General features: G+C 46.2%; 1 protein-coding gene across 1 annotated transcript; it reads right to left on the reverse strand.

The window, feature by feature from the left end:
- Positions 1–23,984: 23,984 nt before the first annotated feature.
- Hoxb1 (homeobox B1) lies at positions 23,985–25,306 on the reverse strand. The gene is made up of 2 exons (XM_075942294.1): positions 24,742–25,306; positions 23,985–24,313 (listed from the first exon to the last, which is right to left on the reverse strand). Exons 1-2 carry the CDS (start codon positions 25,304–25,306, stop codon positions 23,985–23,987), a joined length of 894 nt encoding a protein of 297 aa, XP_075798409.1.
- Between the last annotated feature and the right edge of the window lie 1,666 nt (positions 25,307–26,972).

The following is a 26,972-nucleotide window of genomic DNA, read 5'->3' on the forward strand; positions in this document are numbered from 1 at the left end:
CATGCAGGCAAAATATTCACATATAAAATAAATAAGATAGAGAGATGATAGATAGGTAGATGTACAGGGAGAGAGAGGTAGAGAGAGAGATAAGTAGATAGATAGAGAAAGAAAGAGAGATAAATAGAGAGATATAGATAGGTAGATGTGGGGGGGACAGACAGAGAGAGAAAGAGAGAGGTAGAGAGAGAGATAAGTAGATAGATAGAGAAAGAGATAAATAGAGAGATAGAGAGATATAGATAGGTAGATGGTAGATGTACGGTGGGGGAGAGACAGAGAGAAAAAGAGAGAGAGAGAGAGAGAGAGAGAGAGAAGTAGAGAGATAGAGAGATAGAGAGATAGAGAGAGAGAGAGAGAGAGAGAGAGAGAGAGATAGATAGAGAGACAGACAGACAGACAGATAGATAAAGCTTGTAGACCAGTCAGGAGTGTGTCTCAGTTGGTGGAGTCCTTACCAAGCAGATGTGAAGCCCTGGATCTTGAACACAGGCTTTATCTAAGGAGCTTTCAAGGCTGACAAAGGAGCTCAGCAGATTGGTGCCCGCTGCCAAACCTGAGAACCTGAGAACCCACATAATGGAAGTAAAAAAACCAGCTCCGCGTGTGTGCATGCATACAAACAAAATAATTAAAATGTAATAAAATTTTATTTTTTAAAAAAGAACCTTTCAAAGGGTTACAGTGTCAGCTCAGAACACAGGCTGAATTATTTTTAACCTTTTACGTTAAAAGTTTTTAGATTAAGGGCTAGAGAGACGGCTCAGCAGTTAAGAACACTTACTGCTCTTGCAGAGAACCCAGGTTCAGTTCCAGCACCCACATCATGACTAAAAATTATCTGTAATTCTAGTTCAAGGGACGCCAGTGCCTCTTCTGGCCTCCGAGAATGCACACAAGTGATTCATATATATATGTTCAGACACACACACACATTAATTTTTTAAGTTTTCACTATATTTTTTTAAAAATATTCAAACTAGTACATGAGTAAAAGAATAAATGAAATCATATATGTATCTAAGCTTCTCCAGCTCCATAATTGCCATTCAAGGCAAACTGCATGTCATCCTTAACCCCTACACAGGTATAATCTGTTGTAAGATGCTTATCTTGACAAGTGCCAGTATTATTTTAAGGGAAAGAATGTGGGATTTCAGTCTGGAGATGACTTAAGGTTGGAGAGATGACTCAGCTGTTCGGAGTGCTCCAGAGTTCTGTTCTCAGCGCCTACGTAGGGTGGCTCCCTAATGCCTGTAACTCCAGCTCCAGTGGGTCCAACACACTCTTCTGGGCCTCCACGGGCACCTGCGTATACATAGATAAGAGCATAAGAATAAGCCCAGCTGGGGAGTACACATTTTGAATCCCAGCACTTGGGAGGCAGAGGCTGGTGGATCTCTGGTGAGTTCAAGGCCAGCCTGGTCAAGACAGCTAGTTCAGACCAACTAGAGCTACACAATGAGACCCTGCCCACCACACCCAGTCATTTAACTCTTTAGATTCTCAGTTCCTTTACCTCTAGACTGAAGATGATCATTGTGAGACTAATGATACCTAGATTTACAGGCTCTAAAGGAAATGAGACATCAGCTTGGGAATTCAAAAAGGAAGTACGGTGCAAACGTCAGCCTAGGCTCCATCTCCCAGGGTGTGTAGCACCAAGCACGTGTTCAAGGAGCATGAACTGTAGCTGCTAGGTACTAAGTAATGCAAAATACAACTGCCTTTCAATCTTAGACCGGTCAGTTTACCACTGCGGTCAGTGAGACAACAAGACCAGAGAATGATGCAGCCTGTAAATGAGCGAGCCCCAGGCCCTCAATCGACACGTCCTGTTGGACCGAGAAAACCACTTCTCACCTCACCTATCCTTGTTCAATGTCAAGGTCCAGAAAATGTCGTATCGTGTCAAGAGTCTCCAGGCCTGTGTCTCCATTAAGGATCCGAGCGAGAGTTACAGAGCCAGCAAGGCAAGACCTCAAAATTGAATTTTGAAAAAGAATCTGTCGCGAACATAACCCAAGTCACCTTTTCAAAAAGCATTTGGAAGTAAGCATTAGATACAGACTCCAACACTGAGCGAGGGGAATGCAGGGGCAACACGTGCCCCACAGGCTGACCTCCACGCTGTCTCCGTCTGCAGCAGCAGGGATGCTATTTCTTCCTTGTTTTTCATCCCTTAGAGAAAAGAGAATTGCAGAATTACATCCTTACCCCAACCTCTGCCTCCTGGTGGCCCGTGAAAACAATATTTTCTTGCTCAGCAGGGCAAAACTTCCCATTTCCATCTGTCCTTCCCGGTGTCTTAGCTCCACGCAGAGGTCCCTGCTGCAGAAGGATTTCTCCGGGCAGTGATTTGCTCTCCCAGGGGCCCTGGCTGTTTTGTATCCCTGGAATACATCAGAGTGAGAGCAGAAATGAAAGGACCGAGGCCATGTCAGCTGCTCTAGGGCTCAGGTCAGGTGATCCGATTTTTTAATGAACATGGAGGCTAGGGACTTGAAAACAAGGTCAAGGTTCACAGGAGGGCTGGCACAATATGTGTCAGGATTATTAAATCCTCACCGAGCACACATCAGTGTTCCTTAATATCCATTCCTCTCAGGGGCTCTGCAGAGCTCTCAGCCTTCGGGAATCCCGATCTCCTGGATGTCTCCGACTTCACGCTGTCAGATGAATAGAAAGAACATTTGGCACTTAGGTTATGTCCTAAGAATCTGGTTCCTACTCTGGCACTTCAGATCCTTAGCTTTCCCTTTTGCCCAACAACCAAAGGCCAGGTTTCCGCAGTGTGTCAAGGAGGATACAGGCTGTAGATGTGTAGAGAGGGAAGTCCTACTCAGCGATGCTGCCTGGCCGGCCTCTCATGCCATCATGCCAGTATGTTCCTTATTCCCAGTGGGGACACTTTTGAGTGCTGGGGACCTTGATGTTCTGCTTCCAGTTAGAATGAGGGCCTTCTTACTTAGCGTGGTAATTCTAAGCATCACTGGAAGGAAGGTGGTTTCTGTTAGACTCCACTCCAGTCTTTTCTCTTGTACTCTGGTTATTTCCTTTAGTTGCCTCTCTAGGAGCAAACACTACCCACTTCTCCACTAGGAACCGATGCCCGTCTTTGGTGGATGGAGGTTCTGCTGTTCACTGTGCAAAGGTTCACGTGATGAGGTACGGGGAACATTCCAAAGGGCTCTTAGGAAGGTGGAGGTATAGCTCAGCAGGAGAGAGCTGGTCTAGCAAGTGCAAGGCTTTAAGCCCCAGCACTGGGGTGGGGGGGGACCCTCCCATTTAGTCAGGGGGGGGACCCTCCCATTTAGTCAATAAAATTAATCTTAGCATCTCTCAGGATGACCTGGTATGTAAGTTCTCACCACTACAAACTAACAAACAAAGAAATGAAAGAACCAAAACCAAAACAAACAAAAAAGAAAAACTTGAGAAAATAAACTTTGTTTGCATTCATCTTTTTTTTTTTTTTTTTTTTTTTTTGAAACAGGGTCTCACTTTGTAGACACCACTGGCCTGGAATTTGCTGTGTAAATCAGGCCAGCCTTGAACTCACAGAGATCTGCTTGCCTCTGCCTTCTGAGTGCTGGGATTAAAGGTGTACAGCACCCAGCAGGGCTTATTTTTATTACCTTATTTTACACCTCTGCCTCTCAGCCTCTGAGTTTGTAGAAAGTGAGCTGCCACGCCGAACTGTGATACTTAACTGACAAAGACAGAGGCTTAATTTGACTCACTCTCTGGAGGTCTCAGTTCAAGTTTGTGACAGGAATACGTGTCAGAACAAACGGCTTGGCCTTTCAGCCAGGAAGTGAAGGGAACCAAGACGAGGCTGTAGTCCCACAATCCCTTTTAGAGGGCCCATTCCACTAAGTCCCACCTCCTACATTCCACTGTCTCCTGTTAACAGCCTTTGGGGCCAGCTCCTGAACACATGAACCTTTGGGAGATACAATTCTAAACCATAATTTCACCCAAAAATCTTTCTGCTATATTTCTGGCATCAAACACGGATGTTTTAACTCAAGTAATAAGGAACTCATTCAGAAGCTCAAGTGTACCTAGAACCCTTAATTGTTGAAAAGTAGCCATTCCTATTAACTTCCTGATTCCTTTCTCAGCCGGACAGGATGAACGGAGTCCTTTCCAGAATCACATTCAACAAATTCCTTCAGACTTTTGAAAACATTCAGTGTCTGCTCTGAATATGCTTACTCCAAGTTATCTCTGGTTATTTCAACGTTAGCCCATACAGAGAAAAAGCAAGGAATGAGCAGTGAAAATCCCTGAGTTAAATTTCTAACAATAGTTGCCTAGCTGAGTTACCTCGGGAAAGTCATTTCACCTCCCTGAATGTACTTTCTTCCTCCTTAGTATGGAGATTATTTACATACTCTTTGGTTTGGTTTTGTTTGGGTTTGGTTTGGGTTTTAGAGACAAGGTTTCTCTGTGTAACTTTGGAGCCTGTCCTAGAACTCATCTTGTTGACCAGGCTAGCCTTGAACTCACAGAGATGTGCCTGCCTCTACCTCTAGAGTGCTGGGTTTAAAGGCATGCTCCACCACTGCCTAGCTGTTTGTTTGGTTTTGGTTTTTCAAGACAGACTTTCATGTAGCCCAGGCTGCCATGAGATTTGCTATATAGCCAAACCTTAAATAGAACTCCCCACCTCTACCTCCAGTGTACTGAAATTATAAGCAAGTAACACCACACTCAGCTAACTTTGCCAGCTTACAATGCACTTCCTGTTAATTTAAGGAATACAATATCCTTCTGGAGTCTTTGATGGAGTTGAAGAATAGCTAGTTATAGATATAGTTTTCCTTAGTTATGATAAAAGATAAAGTAGATATAAATATTGTAACTATAATTCCTGCTTGATACCTGTTTTGTTATATGTAATTTTACTATGTTAAAGTTAAAACTTTCTTGTTTATTTGAACAGAAAAGGGGAAATGGTGTGGGAAGTCCTTCTATCTATGTGTTGCTTTTATTGATTAATGAATAAAGAAGCTGCTTTCAGCCAATGGCTTAACAGAGTAAAGTCAAGTGGGAAATCAGAACAGAGATGTAGAGAGAGAGTAGGCAGAGTCAAAGAGAAGCCATGTAGCCACCACAGGAGACAGACGCCTCCGCCAGAGCCCACCAAAACTTTGCCAGTAGGCCATGACCACGTTGCGATACACAGATTAATAGAAATGGGCTATTTCTATTAAATAAGATTAAGATGTAAGAGCTAGCTAGAAATATGCTTAAGCTATTGGCCAAATAATATTGCAATTAATACAGTTTCTGTGTGATTATTTGGGTCTGAGCCACCAGGAAACAAACAAGTAGTCTCTGCCTACAATCTCCTATGGATCATTGTTGTTAAGAATATGAAGCTACATATAACATTTGATATCTATAACCATCAATACACTCAATAGGAATCTGTGAGATAAACATTGTACCAAGCACTAGGATGATAAAGACTAACAAAGTGGCCTGGCATGAGATAATCAGAGCATTTTAGAAGGCAGCTATCACCACTCTACCCCCAACACTCAGGGCACTACAAAATAAAAGTCATGGTTACATGTATGTGCACCTGAACTCTATAAGTACAGGGCAAGAGCTCTTAACTCATATGGAGTACAAGGAAGCAACAACTGGACTGAGTCACAGAGGATACACAAGAGCTATCCAAACAAAGAAGAGGTGAAAATATGCAAAACTGAGGCTGGAGAGAGATGACTGAATGGTTAAGGCCACCAGCTGCTCTTGCAGAGGTCTTGTACTGAGTTCCCAGACCAACACAGCAATTCACAGTCATCAGTAACTCGAGTTCCAAGGGATCGAGTGCTTTCCACAGACACCAGACGTACATGCATAGACACATGTAGGCAGAGACTTCTTGTTCATTTCCCTGCTGCCCAGACCAGAAATAATCGCGCAGAAAATATATTAATTACAATACTGTTTGGCCAATAGCTTAAGTGTATTTCTAGCTAGCTCTTACATCTTAAATTAACCCATTTCTATATTCTGTGTATTACCACGAGGCTTGTGGTTTACAGGCAAGGTTCCAGGGCATCTGTATCCTTTGGCAGCTACACGGTGTCTCTCTGACTCTGCCTTCTTTCTCTCTCCCTCTCTGTTTAGATTTCCTGCCTGGCTATATTCTACCCTGCTATAGGCCAAAGCAGCTTTATTCATTAACCAATAAAAGCAACACATATACAGAAGGACATCCCACATCAGACATATGTAGAAACCCTGTCTTGAAAACCAAAAAAAAAGAAAAGGAAAGGAAGAAAGAAGGGAAAGGAAAGAAGAAAAAAGAAAAGTAAAAAATAAAAGTTTTTAAAAATTAAATTGTGCAATAAGTATTCCACAAGTAGCTGATAGGACTAGAAGAATAAGAAAAGTACTGTAGTGGCTCCTGGATTATATTCCAGGTGTTCCCAGAGGCTAAAGCTTTGGGTCCTGGGTGACCCTCACAGTCGTGGTATATGATGAGCTGCTGAGGGATTAGGGTATTTCACTTGCAGTGTCAAAGACTGGAGAGGGGGAAGTCATCGGGACTGCCTTACGACAGTTGAACAAATAGCAGTGGGAGCAGAGGGTAAATGTTCCTGTAGGATAAATTTCATGTTAAGTAAGAAAGAACAGCAAGAGTGGCTTAAAGAGAAAACTGAACCTCCTATCTCTGGTGACGGGTGGGTTAGAGTCAGAAGCTGGACAACCACTGGATGGAAACATTGTCTGAGTCGTGAATAGAAGACGGGGCCAGATGGTTTCTGTGGTCCGTTAGTACTCTCTAAGATGCTGTTAAAATATGTGGACGCGGTGCTATAGATTAACGTTAGTGAGACGAATGCCTCCCTTAATATACTTAGCACTGTTATTTAAATCTTGAAGATCTTTATTTTATATGAAGAAGGTGGGAAAAGCAAAATTCGAATAGATTTGCTGTGTCTGTCAGCTATAAATATCACGCTATCGTCGCCAAGTGTTGGCTTGGCCAGATCTTTGCTCTCGTATTCATTCATTTATCTTTTCAATACCTCATAAATATTTAGAGGATATATATTTTCCTAGGTACTAAAGATACAAAAACAAATAGATGGATAAATAAGTGATAAAGATGATATGGTAAGAGCCAGCACGGGGGGAAAGAAGTCAGTGGGGCAGACTATGGTTGTGTTCCTGCAGGGGACGGTAGGGAGGGCTCCTTAAGGGAGGAACACTTGAACTGCAACTCCGAAGATAAATAAAGATTTTTCTAGACACAGACTGAATAGAAAATCATTCGGGCAAGAGGAACAGCTTATTAAAAGTCAAAGAGAGAATGATAGGCTTCAGAAGAGCAAGTGTCCAGTAAGAGTGGATCTCAAGGAAACTCAAGAAACCAGGAATTATGAGGGGAAAGGGGGAGGAAGCGGGAGGCAAGAGTTGAGGGGGAGGAAGAGAAGGGCAAACACAGTCTTTTCTTCTTTACATGTCAGAATATGTCTGAAATCCAGTGTCTTCGACTCTGAGGGCCTGATCTTCCTAAAGGGCTAAGTATTTACAGGTTTTGTCCTTCCAGACACAATTTAAGAGAACTTGCAGGCATATTACTCCCTTCCTGATTAGAGTTTTCAGGGGCTTTGTAGGGGGGTGAGACAGGATCTCTCTACACAGCCTGGAACTCACTGGCCTGGAACTCACTCTGTAGACCAGGCTGGCCTCATACTCACAGAGACCCACCTGCCTCTGCCTCCCAAGTGCTGAGGTTAAAGTCTCTTACCGCCATGTCCAGCCAGTTTTCAGACTTCTGGGCCACTTTAAATTCATCCAACCTGCGCTGCTGTGTCTTTAAAAGGTTTATCTGTTTCATTGTGACATTTCTCAAGTGTGTATGACACGTGGACAGCTCTTAGGTTCACATGAGTGGAATACTCAAGGGCTTCCTCCAGGTTACTGCCTGGGGTCTCTTTACATGGAGTCTGGAGGAAGAAGGATCTGGTTACTAAAGGGTGTGGTCTGGGTGGTTCCCTGTTTTGATTGATGGATTAAGTCATATAATCACTTTTATACTGTGCACATCCCTGCCCCTAATGCACCTGATTTTAGCATATGCATGCATATGTTAAATATATACATAGTCACAAGATGGTAAATGGGGGCTGGAATAATGGCTCAGTAGTCAATAGCACTGTCTGCTCTTCCAGAGGACCCGGGTTCAATTCCCAGCATCCCACCTACATGGTGGCTCACAAGCATCTGTAACTTCAGTCTAAGGGAATCAGCCACTTTCTTTTTAGCCCTTCGTAGACACAGAGTATGTATGTGGTGCAGACATACATGCAGGTAAAGCATTCATACACATAAAATAAGAAGAAGATAATTTTTAAAGGTGGTAAATAGAGGATTCTTCCAAAATTTTGCTTTGAGGACAGAGTTTGCCTATGTTTATATGGCAGTACACCCAAAGCTGGTTCAAGCTGGATCTGCCTTTCTGGTCTCATTTCTGGATATAAGGTAATGTGGGAAGTCCGTCTGTATATGTGTTGCATTTATTGATTAATGAATAAAGAAGCTGCTCTGGCCTGTGATAGGGCAGAATGGAGGTAGGTGGGGAAAACTAAGCTGAATGCTGGGGGAAAGAAGGCAGAGTCAAGGAAAAGTCATGTAGCTCCACCAGAGACAGTTGCTGGACAGAACTTTACCCATTTTACCCAGTAAGCCACAGCCACGTGGAGATACACAGATTAATAGAAATGGGTTAATAGTAAACCAGAAATACTCTTAAGCTATTGGACAAACAGTATTGCAAATAATACAGTTTCTGTGTGATTGTTTCGTGGTCTGGCAGCCGGGAACAAACAAGTGGCCTCTGTCAACAATAAAGTAAGGCTTATATGACTGAATAAAATCTAAGTTTAAAAATTGTTGAAGGGAGCTGGACAGTGGTGATACACGCCTTTAATCCCAGCACTCTGGAGGTAGAGGCAGACAGATCTCTGTGAGTGCAAGGTCAGTCTGGTATACAGAACAAGTTCTAGAACAACCAGAGCTACCCTGTCTCAGAAAAAGAAGAAAAAAAGAATTGTTGAAGGGAAAAGAAACTTAACCCACCATTCAGAAAGTGATGTCTGTGTAGTCCAGTGCAGGCGGGGTCTGAAACTGCCCAGTTCAGAGATGCATGCACAGGCAAAGAAGCTAAACCGCTAAGTAGATTATTAGCAGAGGACACTTCCATGATCCAAACCCAGTCCCAGGTCACTACAGTATTCCCTATGCTTGCCTGCCTCTCTTGGCTTCATCCCAAATCTCCTGCCAGTTAGCTGGCCTTTTGTTTCCTTAGCCCACAGTTAGGGCTGGAGATGGGAGAGTTGAGCCTGAGGGCAGAGGAGACCTCTGAAGTTTTAACTTGGCCTTGGGGAAAGTCACTTCAGACCCCACCCCTTCACACACTCGGTAGCATGTAGTGACTTTTACTGATTCTCTGCACAAATTTATATTCTCTTTGGTTCAAAGGCTGAGTGACTATCGGCAAAATAAGTGAACGACGGAGGACTTGGAGCCTCTTTGCTTGGGAAACTTATCAAGACCCATTATGCCAGCATGGGCTGTCTCCAGGCAGGCTCCAGTGTATGAAAAAATAAATACAAGTTTGGTGAGATGCCTGGCTCTTGCCTTCCTATAAACTATCTAATCTGTTAGACACTTCTTACCAGAGCCTGCACAAACCTCGAGAGGGAACTACTGAACTCGGCTGAAGGCTGGAATCTCTAGCTATGTTGAAAATGTCGTCTGCTCTTTCTCAAATGCGTCTCTCTCGTTCAGGTGTTTACTCCATGAGAGCCTGTTACCTTGGCAGACACTGCGTCTCTCTGCCTTCTACTTCTAAAATGATAAGGAAAGAAATTTCCATGATGCTCGTTCAGAGCACTGGGTGCGGAGAGGCCACGTTGTCGTGGACTGGGTAGGTGCAGAGAGGCCACGCTGCCAAGGTCGACTGGGTGGGTACCGCGAGACCATGCTGCCATGGACTGGGTGGGCTCACAACCAGGGTCTGCCCCCTGTTATCCCCCTCTTGAGTGTGAGCTTAGCTCATCTAGAGAGCAGAAGATAATAGCAAAAAAGAAAAAGAAAAAACAAAAGGCTTTCTCTGAGGGCCTTGCTCAGGCTTTCTCTATGGTCATCTACTTAACTACAGACAAGATTCTTTCCAACATTTGATCAAGGAAGGGCTTTTTTTTATGTTTCTGCGTGTTCTGGATTTACTGCCCAGCTGCTGGGCTCTGCCGAGATGCCCTTATCAAGAGCCCCTTCAGAGCTTTCCAGATGGATTGCAAAGTTGGCGTATTTTTAAATAAACAGCAAGCTGGGCCCCGAATGTGGCTTCTTTGGGGCGAAAGCAACATTTGCATAAAGTAGGGGAACAGATGCCAGACCCAAGTGATCTACTGCCCGTATCTGGCTCTGCATCTCTCCCTCCCCTCTTCGGATCTTCCCCAGACACCCACCCCCACATGTTAATTTTGCTGTCAGGACTGCTGTAGTTGGCCTAAGGACCTGTGTTAAGTCACGCCAAGGGAAGCTGCTGTGGTCCCCGGGTTTCTGCCTTCCATCTGCCTTGCGCCTGGCTCTGCAAACCACAGGTGGAAGTTAGAGAGTCGGGCTTTTGATTTGCTTATGCTCCAAAGTCTTCAAAGCGCTGAGCAGTCTGTCTACCAGGACATGGATCTCCAGCAATGGGAGGGAAAAAGCCAGAGCTAAAAGGGAAGACCGGTTCCTTTGAGAGCAGGCAACTGGTCAGTGCTCTGGGCTCTAGTCTGGGAATGAAAACCTCTACCTTGCAGGGGGGTGGTGGTATATGGCTTTAACCCCAGTACTTGGAAGGCAGAGGCATGCAGATTTCAGTGGTTCCGAGGCCAGCCTGGTCTACAGAGTGAGTTCTAGGGCAGTCGGGACTGTTACCCAGAGAATTCTCGTCTCAGGAAAAACAAACAAAAAACCCTCTACTTCATATCCATGTCTATATCATGACTGCCACTTCCTGGGAAATCATATCACCCCCTTGCTCATAGGGAGACTCTGGGAAGACAAGTGGGAGCAATGCAAGCTCATTCAAGGATAGAGTGGGCGAGTTGTGTGGATCTTAGGCAGTCAGATTTAAAAGATGCTGAGACTCAGTAGACAGACTGCTCCTTGCTCCACATGCACAAGGCCCTCATTTTGATCCCTGAACCACACTAAACCAGGAGTGGCGACACTGGCAACCCCAGCCCTTGGAAGGTAGAGGCAGAAAGGTCAGGGATTCAGAGTCATCCTTGGTTATATAGAGGTCATGGTCAGCCGGGGCACGTAAGATCCTGCTTCAATAAAGAAAACAAATATACAAGTAAAAAATAATTCTGAGCCAGGCGGTAATGACACACGCCTTTAGTCCCAGCACTCGGGAGGCAGAGGCAGGTAGATCTCTGTGAGTTCAAGGCCAGCGTGGTCTACAAGAGCTAGTTCCAGGACAGGCTCCAAAGCTACAGAGAAACCCTGTCTTGAAAAACAAAACAAACAAACAAACAAAAAATCTGGTATCTTAAGGAGGCTTTCCACTTTTTTATATTCCCTGTCTCTGTCTCTCTTGCTCTCTCTCTCAGGATCACACCTAGGGCATGTCTCACACGTGTTAAGCAACTACTCTATCCCTGAGCCCCGCGTGCACTCTAAACTCTCGGATACCATTTTCTCTGGCTCAGTGTGTGTACAAATATGAGACAGTCACGATCAATTAGGTTCAAAGTGCCTGCATCCTTCCTAACTCGGAGAAGACCTCCCAACAACAAGACCCCCACGACACCCAAACAGCAGTTTCACAAAATCTGCCAATCAACAAATATACGACTTGGATTCAATTTGTAGAAATTCTCAGCCTCTACGGGTGATCTAGGAAGGGCCAGGCCCTTGATGAAGCTGAAGCTCTTGGCTTTTGGGGAAATCTACTTGGAAAGGAACAGGAGGAGGCAGTGACCTAAGACCCTGAGACACACAATGATCTGATAGCCGTGGGCGTAGTTGAGAACAGGGCAAGGTGGGAAGAGAGACCTTCATCCTGAACACATTGCGTATTCCACATGTGTGAATTTATGTAAACACTTGAGGACCAGAGGCAGACAAAGAAAATGATATGTTGTTTTTCAGATATATGTGATCTTGGGCACGTTGCTTATTTTCTCTGTGCCTCGGGCTCTTCATGTGCAGAGTGAGAGTAATGATCCCACGGACTTCCCCGAGATGCGGCGAGGAATAAGAGCTCAGAGCGAAGTGCTCCATAAATGTCAATAGCGTCAACAATGATAACAAAAATAATACCAGCTACCACCAAAAAGGGAGGTCAGGGCAAAGCGTCAGGAGAGAAGTGGAATTACCTGGCCAGCAGTGATGAAGGGGAATGGAACTGAAGGGATGCCCCAGCTGGGTCACCTGTGCTGCTATCCCGGGAGATAACAAGGCTGCTTCTTCCCCACCTGCCCACCTTTTCCTTCTCATGGTTTACAGAGACTGCACAGCAAATATTTGCCTCTCCTCCCCGCCCCCCCCCCCCCCCGCAGATGGCTGCTGATGTGGCAGTTCTCATCCCGAGCTTGGGGATTTGTGTGGATTAAGGATGGTATCAGTGAGTGATGTAGCCCTAGAGGTCAAGTAGATGGACATGATTTGCAGAGGAAGTCCTCCCATTTCTCGTCACCAGCCTGCCCCTTAGCCCTTCCCTGCCTAGGCTGTCTTACTCCCGTTCAATAGAAATACAGTACCCAGATCAAAGGAGATGTATATATTCCCATTCAACTTCCAGCTGTGTTTATCACACTTTTTATTTTTCTGTTCACTTCTAGACATTTCGTTGAGTGGGAAATATTAACTAAGGGAGGGAGGGGGAGATGGGGAAGGGCCCAGGAGTTAGTTAGGTCTCAGAATGAACAAATGAAGGTACTGGAAATGTGTATTACTCTTGAGAAAGAAGGCTTTAGAAGCTGGCATGGCGGCACACACCTTTAGTTCCAGCGTTCAGGAGACTGAGTTGGTGGATCTCTGTGAGTTACGGGCCAGCCAAGATTACATAAAGAGATCCTCTCTTGGGAATGGGAGGAGGGGAGGGAGTCGGAACTTGGATTGGTATGTATAATGAAAAATAGTTTGTTTTCTTTTTAAAAAAAAATAAATATAAAAAAATGAAAATAAAAAACAGACCTCTCAAAAAGAGAGAAAAAGAAGAAATAAAGAAAAAAAAGAAATAGCTTTGGGATGGGGGTAGAGAGATGGCTCCGTGTTTAAGAGCACAGGCTGCTCTTCTAGAGGACCAGGGTTCAATTCCCAGCAACCTTATGCAACTCCAGTTGCAGGGAATCCAGTGCCTTCTTCTGGCTTCTATGGGTACCAGGCATGCATGTGGTGCACAGACATACATGTAAGCAAAATACTCAAATACACAAAATGATAAATTAATTTTTAAAAGTAAAAAAGAAAGCCCCAGGGACCAACAAGGAAAATACTGTCAAGTGTTGGAAGAACGACTTGTAGGAAAAGAGGTACAAATTGCTTAGCTCAAGAAGGCTTCAAAAAGTTAGAAGGTGCACGTCTTTATTCCCAGTACTCGGGAGGCAAAGGCAGACAAAACTCCGAGTTCGAGGCCAGCCTGGTTCCAGAATAGCCAGGACTACACAAAGAAACCCTGTCTGAAAAAATGAAGAGGAGGAAGTTAGGTCAATGAGTACAAGCCCTAAGAAAGCACATGTCGGGCTGGAGAGATGGCTCAGAGGTTAAGAGCAAGGACTACTCTTCCCAGAGGTCCTGAGTTCAATCCCAGCAACCACATGGTGGCTCACAGCCATCTATAATGAGATCTGTTGCCCTCTTCTGGCATGCAAGCATACATGGAAGGAATGTTGTACACATAATAAACAAACAAATAAATAAATAAATATTAAAAAAGAAAGCACATGTCTACAAAGATCCCTCCTTCTCTCCCTCTCTTCTCCCCACCCCCAGATGATCATCAAGATATTTTTTTTGCAAAAGGCAAAAACCAGATATGATGAAAAATCCACGTAATACTAGCAGTCAGGAGGTGAAAGCAGCTCAAGGGCTTCTCAACCACAATGTAAGTTCAAAACCAGCCTAGGATGCATGAGATCATTGTGGGGGATGACAGGAGATATCCAAAGGCAATGATGGTTTGGGATCAACATCTTCTTCTAGCGCAGGAATTTTTCTCCATGCCTGCCAAAGATCATGAAAAAAAATACATTTCCCTGTTGCCAGAAGCAAATTTTCAAGTAATTCACCATTCTTCTGTGTCCATTTCCTCAAAAACAAGTTCGTCTATGAAGCTGGGAACAGCAAGGTATGTGTGAGGGGTGGCAGGGGTAGAGATGTGTGTTCGAGTGTGCCTGTGTGTGTGTGTGTGTGTGCATGCACGTGCATGTGTGTGCATGAGTGTGTGTGTGTGTTTAAGGAAATATCCTTTTATACTAGGCACACCTATGTAGAAAAACCCGATTTTCAGGCCCACAGAACCTGTGAGCTTTTCTCCTGGCTCTACCACCAACCAGGCAGCTTCAGAGCTGGCTAGACTGGACCGCATGCTTCAGCAAACTCACCACTCCAGGGTGGAGTGGGAAGAGGAAAGCGACTCCTGGGGAACTGAATCTAGATCCTTGATGATCTTAGGAAGATCACCTGAGTCCAAAAATATTGCCTCAGTTGAAAGGAGAGTTCCTCAAGACTTCCCTGTGACTTGCAACAAGAGTCCGAGCTATTTTCAGTGGCCAGGTAAACATCTTCCCTTGTCATCCAAAATAATATTGAGACGTCAACGTGAAGGTCCTGAGGAAGGAGTTAAAAGAGAGGACCATGTACTCTCTTCTTTCCTCAGAGAAGAATTTGGTACTGAAAGCAGGTAAGACCTGCCCATGGCAGAGGAAACACTCAGCCAGAGTAAAATTCAAACGGAGGACCTTGTTTTTGTCTAGAAATTTACATTTAAGAGGGCTTGAAGAAAGAAGTAATAAAAGGTAAGGGGAGACTTGCTCTTTATTTTTTTCAAGTCTCCCATACCCAAAAGGAATCTTTTTTAAAAAACTGAATTTCATTCGTTTGGTGGTAGCTCATGCCTTTAATCCCAGCACTCAAGAGACAGAGGCAGGCAGATCTCTGTGAGTTTGAGGCCACCCTGGTCTATAGAGTGAGTTCCAGGACACCGAGGACTGTTACACAGAGAAACCCTGTCTCAAAAAACAAAAAACAAAACACACACACAAAAAAAATCTAAATTTCAGGGCTGGAGAGATGGCTCAGCGGTTACAGAGGCCCAGGTTCCATTCCCAGCACCCGCATGATGGCTGACCTCACAACTGTCTGTAACTCCAGTTTCAGGGGATCTGACACCTTCACACCAATACACAGAAAATAAAGTTAAATAAATTTTAAAAACTAATTCCTTAGTAAAGTGGAGGTCTTTACAAAGAAAGTTGTAAAGTATTCAGAGATTTAGTTCAGTAGATTTATTTAATGAGTATTCAACACCCCACCCCGCCTTTGTTTTATGAACAGGGTCTCACTAAGTAGCTCTGACTATCCTGGAACCCACTATGTGTCTAGATTGGCTTTGAACTCATATGCTTCTGCCGCTCCAGTGTTGGGACTAAAGGTACATGCCACCATGCCAAAGCATCCCCCCTATTTTTTGACTTAGGGCTTCATGTAGCAGAGGATGGCCTTGAACTTGTGATCTTCCTGCCTCCACCTCCTGAGTCCTGGGATTCTGGGCAGGTGCCACTATTCCTTGTATATGTGGGATGGGGGATTGAATCCAAAACCTCATGGATACCAGACAAGCTCTCTGCTAGCTGAACTATATCCCCAGTTCTACATTAGAATTATTCAATCATTTTTACAGGTTTATTTTTATTGTATGTGTATGGGCATCTTGCCTCCATGTTTATTTATGCACCATTTGCCTACCAGATTACCTGAAGAGCCAGAAGAGAATGTTGGATTCCCTGAAACTGGAGATGCGAGGGTTGTGAGCTGCCATGTGAGTGCTGGGAACTCAGCCCAAATCCTCTGCAAGAGCAACAAGTGCTCTTTTGCCTGCTAGGCCATTTCTCCAGCCCCAGAACCCTTACATTCATTAACACAGGTGAAGATACTGAAAAACTCAAAGAATATTAGACACTGCTGTGTACCCTTCCCTTTTAATGTTAGGCTAGTACCTTTGTTCTTTATGGTTAAATTCAGGGGACAGAGTCAAGCTTTTTTTTTCCTACTCAAGGAGAAGGACTCAGTTAAGTGTTATTGAGCAATAGGTCAAAAACACTCTTATCAAAATCAAGGCAATGGCAGCTATCTGGAGCTTTGAAGTTCTGGGAAGAAAATGTAAACAAACGGTCCATCTTTGGGCTTCTGGTTTTACTTTCCTTTCTCTTAATTTTGCTTTTCCCCAAGTGTTGAGTCACACACAGATGACCAAAGAAAGGAATCTTAACTCTATCCCTTCTCACTTCTGCTTTAGAAAGATAACAAAAATAGATTACGTTAAGGGACTTTTTTTTTTCTTAAGAAAAAAGCCCCCCCCCCTTTCACCATGCCTAGAACTATTCTGTTTCCACTAATATTTGTCTGTAGTTTGATTTTAGACCACATCGTCAAAATACACTCAGTAAATGGGAGAGAAGGGTCAATAGTCAACAGACTTCTAACCTGATTTCTTTGATTTTGTGGAAGGCACAAAGTCAGTTTGTTTTCAGCCAGGTAACCACGCCAGCTGAGGAAGGCCGGCACCGCCAGAGGGAATGAGGCAAGGTGTGGGTTTCAAAGGGTTTTCAATTAGTTTTGAAGTGTTCCCTCAGTAGGTGGGATCCCACAGACACAATTCCCTTTCAAAGTCCCTTCAACCTTTTTCCATTTCCAAAGCATCCAAATCCCTGAATTTAAATGTTGTGAATAGAGACCCTGTGTTTGGTCCTGGCTTTCACTGTCCTACCCACCCGCCACCTTCCTGTCTTCCTCCAACTCTTTCTTAGTCACCCTCTGCGACCTGGAAGGGGTCTCTGTGCCACGCTCCAGTGTGGAGGACAAAATGCTGGTTACGACAAAGACTGAGTGTAAATAAGAGCGCCAGGAAATGATGGAGGGAAGAACGGAGGGAAGAACACGTCAGCACGGATGAACTCGATCCCTGCCCTCTGCCAGCCTGGGCTTCCAGGACTTTGACCTCGAAAACTTTTTCTTCCTGCAGCAATCTTGTCCAAACTTTGCCTCTTCAGATTCTTCACCTCAGAAACCAACATGCAATTGGCAGAAGCTTCGGACTGGTTTCAAAGGGGCAACAGGCAAAATCAAATCATTCAATCCATTTCTGATTTCTCAAATCTTGCTCCATTCTCCTCAGGGAACCCACGATGTGGAGCAGGTGTTAGACAAGTGGCCTCCTTTCTTGATGGTTCTCCCTTTCTTCTGACTTCAGTTTCAAAAACCCATTTCCGTGGCACCAGAATCCTCATGTGTAGATCCACAGCAAGAGGAAGCAAAAGGAAAAAACCATCAGTTCCAGGAGTTGGTCACATACACCAGATCTGGCAACAGCAGGCAGAACAGACAAAAATCCCTACTTTTCTGGCCCATCATTCCTGTAATCCCTGTACCCAGGTGGCTGAGGCTGAAGTCTGTGAGTTGGAGGCTAGCCTGAACAACAGAGCAAGACCTCAGAAAATCAAGAGCTGGAAACTCTGGAAACATGGCTCAGTTGGTAGGGAACTTGCCTCCTGGCGTGTGTGTGTGTGTGTGTGTGTGTGTGTGTGTGTGTGTGTGTGTGTCAAAGCCTGGATATAACATATGGAATCCATAGAAAAATCTTTGTCTTTATGGATCTCATATTCTAGAACAGTAGGAGATATGAAATCAGTTTCCATGCGTGCTATGAGACGCGGGTCATTTCTTCCTTTGTATTTGCTTTTTTAGTGTATTTGAAAAGTCTGGACTGTCAGAGTTGACTAAGTTTCTCTACTAAATGGAATGGTTTGTAACACTAGTAACAAAAGACACAATCCTTTACGGTTCTAGATCATCTCCTCGACCCAGCCAGGCAGCTCCATCTTGCCCCTCTCCAGGTTCTCTTTCCCAAAAAGACTGCCATTTTCTGAGTCCATCCTGTCCAGGAAGCCCATGTTGCTGGTCCAGCAAGAGAAACCAGGGCATGACCCCAGGACCAGGGCCCTTCCTCCCCACCCCCTACACTTGCCCCTCCTGCCTTTCTGGCTTCAGCAATCCCCCCCCCAAAACACACACACACAGACAGTTCTCCAGGGCTGGGGAGTTGGGGGCTACAAACCGTTTCAGAGCTGAACTCTCTATGAACCAGGAAGGGAAGGGGTGGGGGCAACTAAGGAGAGCCAGCCAGCACAGGCTAAAGGGGCTGTCTTCGGAGCAACTCTCCTGACTGAGTAAATATTGAGCCGCCTCACCTCCAAGGTGGGGGTTGAAATGGAGCTGTCAAGCCAGGGTAAACTGAAGAGGGCATCTGGCCTCTGAGGAGCAGAGGGAGCATGCTTTGCTGGGCAGCCTCCCTCCTCAGCTTCCTTCCAGGCAGAAAAGGCTGCAGGCGTGCAACACTCCAGACCCAGGCCAGTGATCCTGAGCACTTGAAGGAAATGCAGAAAATGATCTTAACTAGCTCTGACTAAGCCAGTAGGATAGGTTCAGCAGGATGCCTCCTACCCAAGTTATCCCTCTCCTTCCATCCCCACCCCCAAGTTTCCATTCTTTCTCACACTCATCTCTATCTATGGGTTGAGGGGCAGAAGAATATTTCCACTTACATTAAATACTAGGAGAGTAGGGATAAAGATACTGGGGGATTTTTCCAATGTTGCCCTCAGTGGAGCGAACTCGGGTCTCCCGACCCCCTCTGAAATTCTTTCTTCTAAGAAGATCTGATCCATTCCTTTTCCAACCAAGACAATGGCAATGACAAAGAATGAAAGCCCAAGGTCAGCCTTTGAGCTGTTGGAGCCTTTCTGGTTTTCTAAGAATTAAAGATCCGACATCGGCAATTCCTGTTGTACCCAGGACATACTGGTCAGATATCACATCCTGGGGGACGGGGAAATGGCTAAAGTCAAAGAAGCCTAGATGCCTAGACGTGAGTTAAGCCAAATAAGGGAAGTAATGCAAAAAATTCCTTGGAGCCAGAACTGAGTCACCAGGGGAAAAGCCGGCACAACTGCAGGGAGCCCCAGCCTCATGGACCACAGTGAGAAAGCTAGAGTTTTGCAGTGAAGCCATCCTACCAAGAGCATCCTTCCTTGTGGTGGTGCCTTTACTATAAAACAGTTCTCTATGGGACTCTTCTGTAGCCTTTCATTCACAATTGTATTGTTTTATTCCCTGGCAGCAAGTCCTGCGGCTTGAGTGCCAAGTGGCTGTGCTGGTGCAGGGTGTGCTGGTGCAGGGTGTGCTGGTGCAGGGTAAGAGATGAAGGCTAGAGGATGCCTGCTTCTAATTATGCCATAACTAACTCAGTGGAAGACAGTAATAGAAAATGTATTTCTGTGGCCACACCAAACAAGAAATCTCTCTACACACTTAACTCTACCAGACAGCATCCTGAGTACTTCTCATATATGAGAAGTAAGACACACACATACAACATATATATGTGTATGTATGTGTATATATATGTATATATATATGTATATATATATATATATTGCTTCCACATCTTCTATATTGTTAGCCAAAGGACTGGAACCCCAAGGAAACAGCCTGGCATGATGAGCTCACCCACCCAACTAGAATGGGGACCACAACTGAAAACTAAGTTGTTCAGGATGTTTGCCCTCTTCCATCCTAATCAAGAATTTACAGCATCCATCTTCAAAACAATTCAAGGGGCTGCTAAGGTTTTCTGTCCATCTTCCTGTAATGCAGAAGTGGGGGAGGAGAAGAGGCTGAGAGAGTTCACCTTCTTGATAGGCAGTCATAAAATAAGGAAAAAGGAGAAAGGAGGAGAAAACTCAAACAGATGTTATGAAGTGTTATCAGCTGCTGATAAGGGAGCCTTTTCTACCTGCCTTTAGCCCTGTACTCCTGCCAGGGATCAAATAAGAGTACATGTGAGTGGTCCCTAACAGAGACACTCCATGCAATAGGCTAGGGCTATGGGAAGGGAAGCAAATATATCGCTTTACATAGTGATAATAGTTGTTCTAACTCATTTTTATCTATGAAACATTTTACAGGTGTTAACTAATTTAATTGCAACATCGGTCCTAGAGACTAGTACTAACCTTATCCCTACTCTGTAGACAATGAAACTGGATGAAAAAAATAGGCCCCTTCCCCAAAAACACACCACAATCAAGAAGAGGGCTTAGATTTCAGCACCACAACCTGGATAGTTTCTCAAGTCCATGGTCCTTCTCTCTAGACCATTCTGACCTTCATTGCCTCTTCTCCATCTTCTCCCTCTTCTCTGCCCTGACTCTGACCAACCACCCAAGTGTACTGTTGAAAGGAATGGCCATAGCAAAGACATCCTGGGGTTACAAGTCAAAGAAAAGAGGTTGAAGGTTTTTAAAATCTCTCTCCTTTACCCAAGAGATCAAAGGGCCTCGCATTGGGAGAGCAAATGTTGGGGAAAGGGATGAAAGTTCACACTTGAGCTGAGAACAGATGGTGTAGAGTGGGCGGGACCCCAGGTCACTGCCACAAGCCTAGTAGAGAGATCAGAAGGGCTAGGTATCTTAGAGATACTAAAAGCTTCCAACCAGCCCTAATAATTCTCCCTCCCATGGAAACCAAGATTATATAGAGAGGGATTCATTTGCAAATCTGGACTTTGTGTTTGTTTGTTTGTTTGTTTTGGTCTAGAAGTGAAGATGTGGGAGTAGATGATTTCAACTTATGCACACAGGGGAACAAAAGTGCCTGAGAAGAGTGGAGGAGTCTAGGAGGGAGATATTTGGGCATCTGTTGGGGGAGGGGGTTGACAATGCAAACCACTGATCTGAGTAATTGGAGGCACTTTTGCTTCTGTGCCTACCAGACTCTCTTTTGACATTTGTGAAAGGAGACTGTGCCATGATGTGTGTTTGTTTCTCTAAATAAACACTTTCCCGTAGACCCCTTCATTCCAGGGCCTTGGGTTGGAAGTGGGATTCAAGTAAGAGAGTGTGACGGAGTCTGGGTGTTTGTATCTAAGGAAATGGGAGACTCTGACCCACTGTGGGTTTGTAATGAAGAATTGATTGCACACACACACACACACACACACAAACACACACACACCTTCCCTGGAGGAATCTGTTGGTTCCTTCTGCTAGGACCAAAAATCAAAGACTCCAGCCTTGTGCATTTCCCCAGGCCCTTCGATCATCCTTCCCCCAGACCTGTCATCCCAAGTCTGAGATTCCTTTAGCTTTACCATCCTTGTAGTCCAGTCTTGTCTTAACCACTGCTCGTTCCTCTTCCTGCTCACTTGTCCATAGGGGCTAACAGCTGGAGGCTCCATAAGTACCCCAACCAAGAGGCTCTAACCAGTTGGTATTAAATGGCTTCAAACAAGAGGAAATTTGTTTCAAAGACACTTGTGCTGGCCTCTCTTGTCAAGGTGACCCCTTTGGGGAAGCCAAGCTTGATGGCAATTTCAATTAAATGGAGAAAAGCAGTTAATAGATTTTTTTTTCCTTTTAAGACAGGGCAAGAAAGCAACCTCTGGGAAAGCCGGGCTTCCTCTTGTATCTTCTCTTTCCTCGCCAGCTGAGCTGTGCAGTTATTGATAACGTCGCCTCTCGCCTAATGGCACCGATTTCACGAGGAAACAAACGCTTAGCCTTGCTTACAAGCATTCGGTCCTTTCCGCTGCCTGTCTTCCTTTCAAAGGTCACAAATTAAACAGATTGGGGGACAGATAGGACCTGTCTTCATCATCACTGCACCCCAGCAAGCAGTATGGTCCTGGCCCTAGAGTTTAGGAGATCTCTGGGTCACCAGAATCAATAGATTAGGCCCAAAGCCTGGAGCCCCCTGTCATTACGAAGGCTCTCTGGAGCCCGGAGCGACTACAGTTTGACACCTCTGCAGAGCTTCCAGAGTCGTGGCCCCCTGCCTCCGCTTACTAAAGGTTTGCCTGTGGTACTGGCTGGGAGACAATTGTTGTCCCCTTGGGCGCACCGCAGGCTTGTTTGGAAAGCTCTGAGGCGCTCAGAGGTAAAAAGGTCAGCTCAGGGTCCTGGTGTACCTCGGCTGCCTCGGTCCACCCCCAAGCCCCACTGTCCACCCAATCACCAGCACCTCCCCCATCCACCCTTGGGCACCTCCTTACCCCCATCCCTCATGTTTCCCTTCCAAGCACACCTCCTTCCTGTGGTTCATTACCTTGAGCCTTAGGCAAATGGCAGACTGGTCAATTATAATTGACTCAATCTGATATTGTTGCGTGAAAAGCTGGTGTTGGGGCTTAATGTGTGTGCTGGAAAGGACTTTGCCAAGGCCCCATCTTCCCACTCTGGGAGCAAGAATGTCTGCCTGACATCCCACAGCCTCAAACCTGCCCTCTTTACAGTTTCCAGGGGCCAATTCAAGCCCTGGTGGAGGTGAAGGCAAGGAGTAGGAAAAAAAGAGGGGACAGGTAAAGTCCTCTCTGTCATCCCCATCCCCCACCCCGCAATCTCCTTACACCCTCTTTCAGACATCTCAAACAAATATGCTTTACTCCTTTCCCTCCCACTTCTCAAGTCCATCTCAGAACCGCCTGGCTCGACCACCTTCCACTGTGTGCTGCTCCCAAAAGACCAGTGGACTACTAGGTTTTGGGGGTCCACTTCTGCCTTGGTTGGGGCCCTGTCGGTGCTCATGATCTCAACTTTTTCTTACCCAACCAGTCAATGGACTGGTACAGTTCACAGCCCAAGATGGAGAAGCAGAAGCAGGAAGAAAGGGAGAAACCGACTTTATTGAAATGAGGTAGCTGCTGATACAAAGATAACCTGACTTGCTAGGGGCTTAGTTTTTCAGAAACTCCAATGGCCTCACCGCTGTCTCCAAGGTTCAGAGAAATGCTTAAATCTGCTGGGAACTCAGTCGCCATTCCTGGACCTGCCCAGACTACCACAGGAGTAGGGAGGCTCATGAAAAAGAGAACAGAGGGAGGGGGTGTTCCAGAGGCAATAAATAGGGGGAGTGGAGGGGGAGTGCCCACCCTTTCTTGGTTGAGGATTGCTTGAGGCAGTCTCCAGAAATCTCTGTAGTGCCAAGTTCTAAAACACTTTGGTGATTTAACGATGGGGTTGCCAGTGGGAAGGGGCGGGCCTTACAGAACAGCCCAGAAGGCTGCATTAGTGCAATAGAAGTGTGCCGGAAAGGGATTTGTGGGATTGTTTGGGATGGTTTTGTTGGCTTTTTTTTTGGGGGGGGAGTATGTCACAAGGCAGTCGGTGCTATTGTAAGGTCTCCGGTGATTTGGCTGGATTAAGGATTAAGATTAAAGATGGCTGGAAATGCTCCCGCGCTCAGACCCATCCTTTTCAGGAAAATCCCTAGGCCTCTCTCCTTCCCAGGCCTAGAAAGGAGAATTAGGGTAAGAGCGCTCAAAGAGAATTCTCCAAGCTCAAAGGCACTGAACTCCAGTTGGAAGGGGAAGGAGAATCCAGGAGGACCGGCTGGCTCCGAGGGTGTTGACACAGAGCCAATCTCTAGATCAAAGACAAAAAGCCTTCCCTCTGCCTTTGATGGTTGGGTACTCCCCAGACCCCAAGACCTGGAGGATCCCCAGCTCTCAGTCATCCCTCCATCCCCAGATCTGAGAAAAAAAAGTTTCCCCACTTCTACCCAGTTTCCTAGGCAGCCCTGAACTGGGTCCTCGGTCTTGAGGAGGATCACCAGGGCTGTGAAGTTCGGGAGAGTCTAAGAGAGGACTGGGCCCAGCACTGGAAGCCAGATAGTTCAATTCAAGAGGTGATGGAGCTGGGTGAGGCTTCGGGGGAGGTGCACGTGGACTGGTCGGAGGCATCTCCAGTCGCATCCTTGGGGCAGCCTGAAGGGGCTGTAGGCACCCTGCCTCCCTCCCGCTCTCGCTTCTTCTGCTTCATGCGCCTGTTCTGGAACCATATCTTCACCTGCGTTTCGTTGAGCTCCAGGGTGGCGGCGATCTCCACCCTCCGCGCACGGCTCAAGTATTTGTTGAAATGAAATTCCTTCTCCAGTTCGGTCAGCTGGCGCGTGGTGAAGTTTGTGCGGAGGCCGCCGGCCGCGCCCAGTCCCAGCTCCGACACCTTCGCTAGGGGCGGGGCAGAGAGAAAAAAACACGTCAATTCTCTCACCTCTTTCTCCCTCCTCCCCGACCCCTCCCAGTACACTCTGTGTCCTCATTCATCATTCTACCCAATTTAAGTCTCTATACAGCACCACGCACACCCTCCATTAGCAATTTCCAAATCTAGAACCCATCTCCCATCCATACTCACCGTCAGACAGAATTATGAGGTACTGGCTCCAAACTGGGCTCACAGACAAGGAAGTAGATCGCAGAAACCTCCTTAAGGAGGTGGCCCCAAACTTACCCGATGGGAAAGTCTCAGCTGACCTGAGACCTGGAAGTACTTACCTGCCAATACCAAAACAGCTAAAGGGATGAACCAAGCCCCGGCCCAGGACCCTCTGTGCATGTCTGGGCCATGGCGAGGAAGCAACCACTCTGAGCCCTACCTGTCTTAGGTGGATTTCTCTTGACCTTCATCCAGTCGAAGGTCCGCGGAGTAAGGGTGCTGGCTTCTGATGAGCAAGACAACTCCTTGTCCTCAGAGAGGAGGTCGTAGGCTGGTGCAAAGTCTGCCGTCTGTTCAGTTCCGTAAGTGGGCTGCGGCTGAGGATATGGCTCTGGACCGACTCCACCGACTCCGTAGCTGTCGGGCAAACCCCCGAGCTGGGTTCCGTAGCTCGATGGATGAAAATAGCCTCCATCTCCTTCCGACTGACCCACAGAATAATACTGAGAAGGCCCATAGCTGGGATTGCAGGCGGCTGGGGCGTACCCCGAGGGAGCAGAGCTGGGAAAGGACACCCCCAGGGAGGAAGGCGGCTGCTGGATAGGATACCCCGAGTTTTGTTGGAGCGCTGGGCTGGGCAGCCCTCCACCATAGCGACTCTCCCCGGCGTAGCTGTCAATAGCCGGAGCTGAGCTGGGGGCAAAGGAGGTTGGGGCGCTGTAGGCGCTGGGTCCCCTATTACAAAGTGGGTACTCTAAAAAGGAATTCATCCTATTATAGTCCATGTAGAGGCAAGAGGGTCCAGCAGTTTTGGGGAGACACCCTCTTGCCCTACAACCTTTCGGCAGTATGTCACAGCCCTGAAGCTTGAGTCCATGGCCTGGACCAGCTTGCCCCGGCCAGCGTTCCCCTAGGAAAGGGATAGGGAGTGGGGGTGGGGGGGCACATGTGATCTCTCCCAGACCAATGGGCTAAGCGGGCCAGAGTTTGGCAGCCCCAGCGCCCATCCATCACCCCCCAATCATTAGCATGACAAAGACACTTCAATCACTCTCAGCCCATCCATCTGAGGATGACGTGGAAGCGTCAAAAACATCTTTCTTCAAAGACTTTTTGGAAAGAAGGGACCAGAGGGAGGGGGAGAGAAGTTGGAAGAATATTCAAGACTTTACTCCCCTCCCAACCCCCAAGGCCTTCAATAGGTTCCTGGATTATTAGATTTGGACAAATTCAACCCAGCTGCTCCTCACTCTCTTCTCCCCTCAAAAAAGCCTACCCCCACCCAAGGCAGTAGAGCTAGAGATGGGCAAGCCAGGCTCCATGCTTTGCCCAGAACCCCCATCTCATGCGTCTTTCTCCCAGTTTGTCTTGGGTATGCCTGGCTAGGGCAGCCTGGTGAGGTATGTTATCTTGGGACAAAAGGAAGACTAGGAAGGGAGGGAAGCTGTAAAAACACCTCAGGGTGTGAGCCAGCCTCTAAAATCCAGAAGAATTCATTAGGAATAAAGGGGTGGGAAATGGCATTTCAAGGGGACCAGCGAGGACTACAGAAACGTGGAGAGGAAGATGAGAAACGCCATTACTCCCGCCATCTCTCTGCATAGCAGATCTCTCCTCATTCACACATCCATTTCTCTCCCTCAGCCTCTCTTTACATTCCCTCTGTCTCAATTCATCTTCCTGTTCGTCCATCTCTCTCCATATTTATATTCGTTCCCTACCTATCCATCAACTCATCTCTCTAGATGTATTTATCCTCTCTCTAGCCATCCATAGCTGTAGCTGGCTCACTCACTCAGACTTAAATAACTCCCTATATCTCTCCAGAGAGCAGCTATGAGCAGAGCCAGGTGATGCTTACAGGGGGATGAGAAGGAAGGGGATTTTTATTCTCTTTTCAAAAGTATTTAAAACTAGTCAAGACCCTGCATACCTCTGGTTCCCCCGAACGCGCGCGCGCGCACGCGCGCGCACACACACACACCCCTCCATTATCTTTAGTCTCCCTTAAATTTTTTTTTCAATTTCAAGCCTCAAATTCATAAATCCAATACTAGTTAAGTGTTAACGATTACTCAAATTTTCCACACATGTTCTAGACTAGATGAAGTTTAGTTTGCTTGGAGAAAGGGAGAGTTAGTGCAGAGGCTTAAAAGTGGAACTTCACCTCCCTCCTCCCCCTCCACCAGGGGATTAAATTGGTGGGGAGGGAAAACAGGAAGTGCCTTGCTCACTCTCTCAGACACAGGTTGGGATTAGAAGCTCTTGGGTAGAGCCCATTGATTCTCCTCCTCCGGACTCTGAGGACAAGAACCCAACACCCACTCTCATTTGTAACCTGTCAGGGTATCTGCCGGGCCACAGGCCTGGGGCCTGAGCTAGGGCAAGTCCAGGAGGGCAAGAGTTCAGGGAGGGATCTCAGTAAACACTGGCGCTCAGGGGAGAGAGCCA

Source organism: Microtus pennsylvanicus, chromosome 11 (genome assembly GCF_037038515.1).
Source record: "Microtus pennsylvanicus isolate mMicPen1 chromosome 11, mMicPen1.hap1, whole genome shotgun sequence".
Classification (NCBI taxonomy): Eukaryota; Metazoa; Chordata; class Mammalia; order Rodentia; family Cricetidae; genus Microtus; species Microtus pennsylvanicus.

Coding starts and splice junctions, on each gene's coding strand:
- Hoxb1 (XM_075942294.1), bottom strand. CDS start 25,306: ATGGACTATAATAGGATGAATTCCTTTTTAGAGTACCCACTTTGTAAT. Junction 24,314..24,741: donor GAGAAATCCACCTAAGACAG/GTAGGGCTCAGA, acceptor CCCCGCCCCTAG/CGAAGGTGTCGGAGCTGGGA.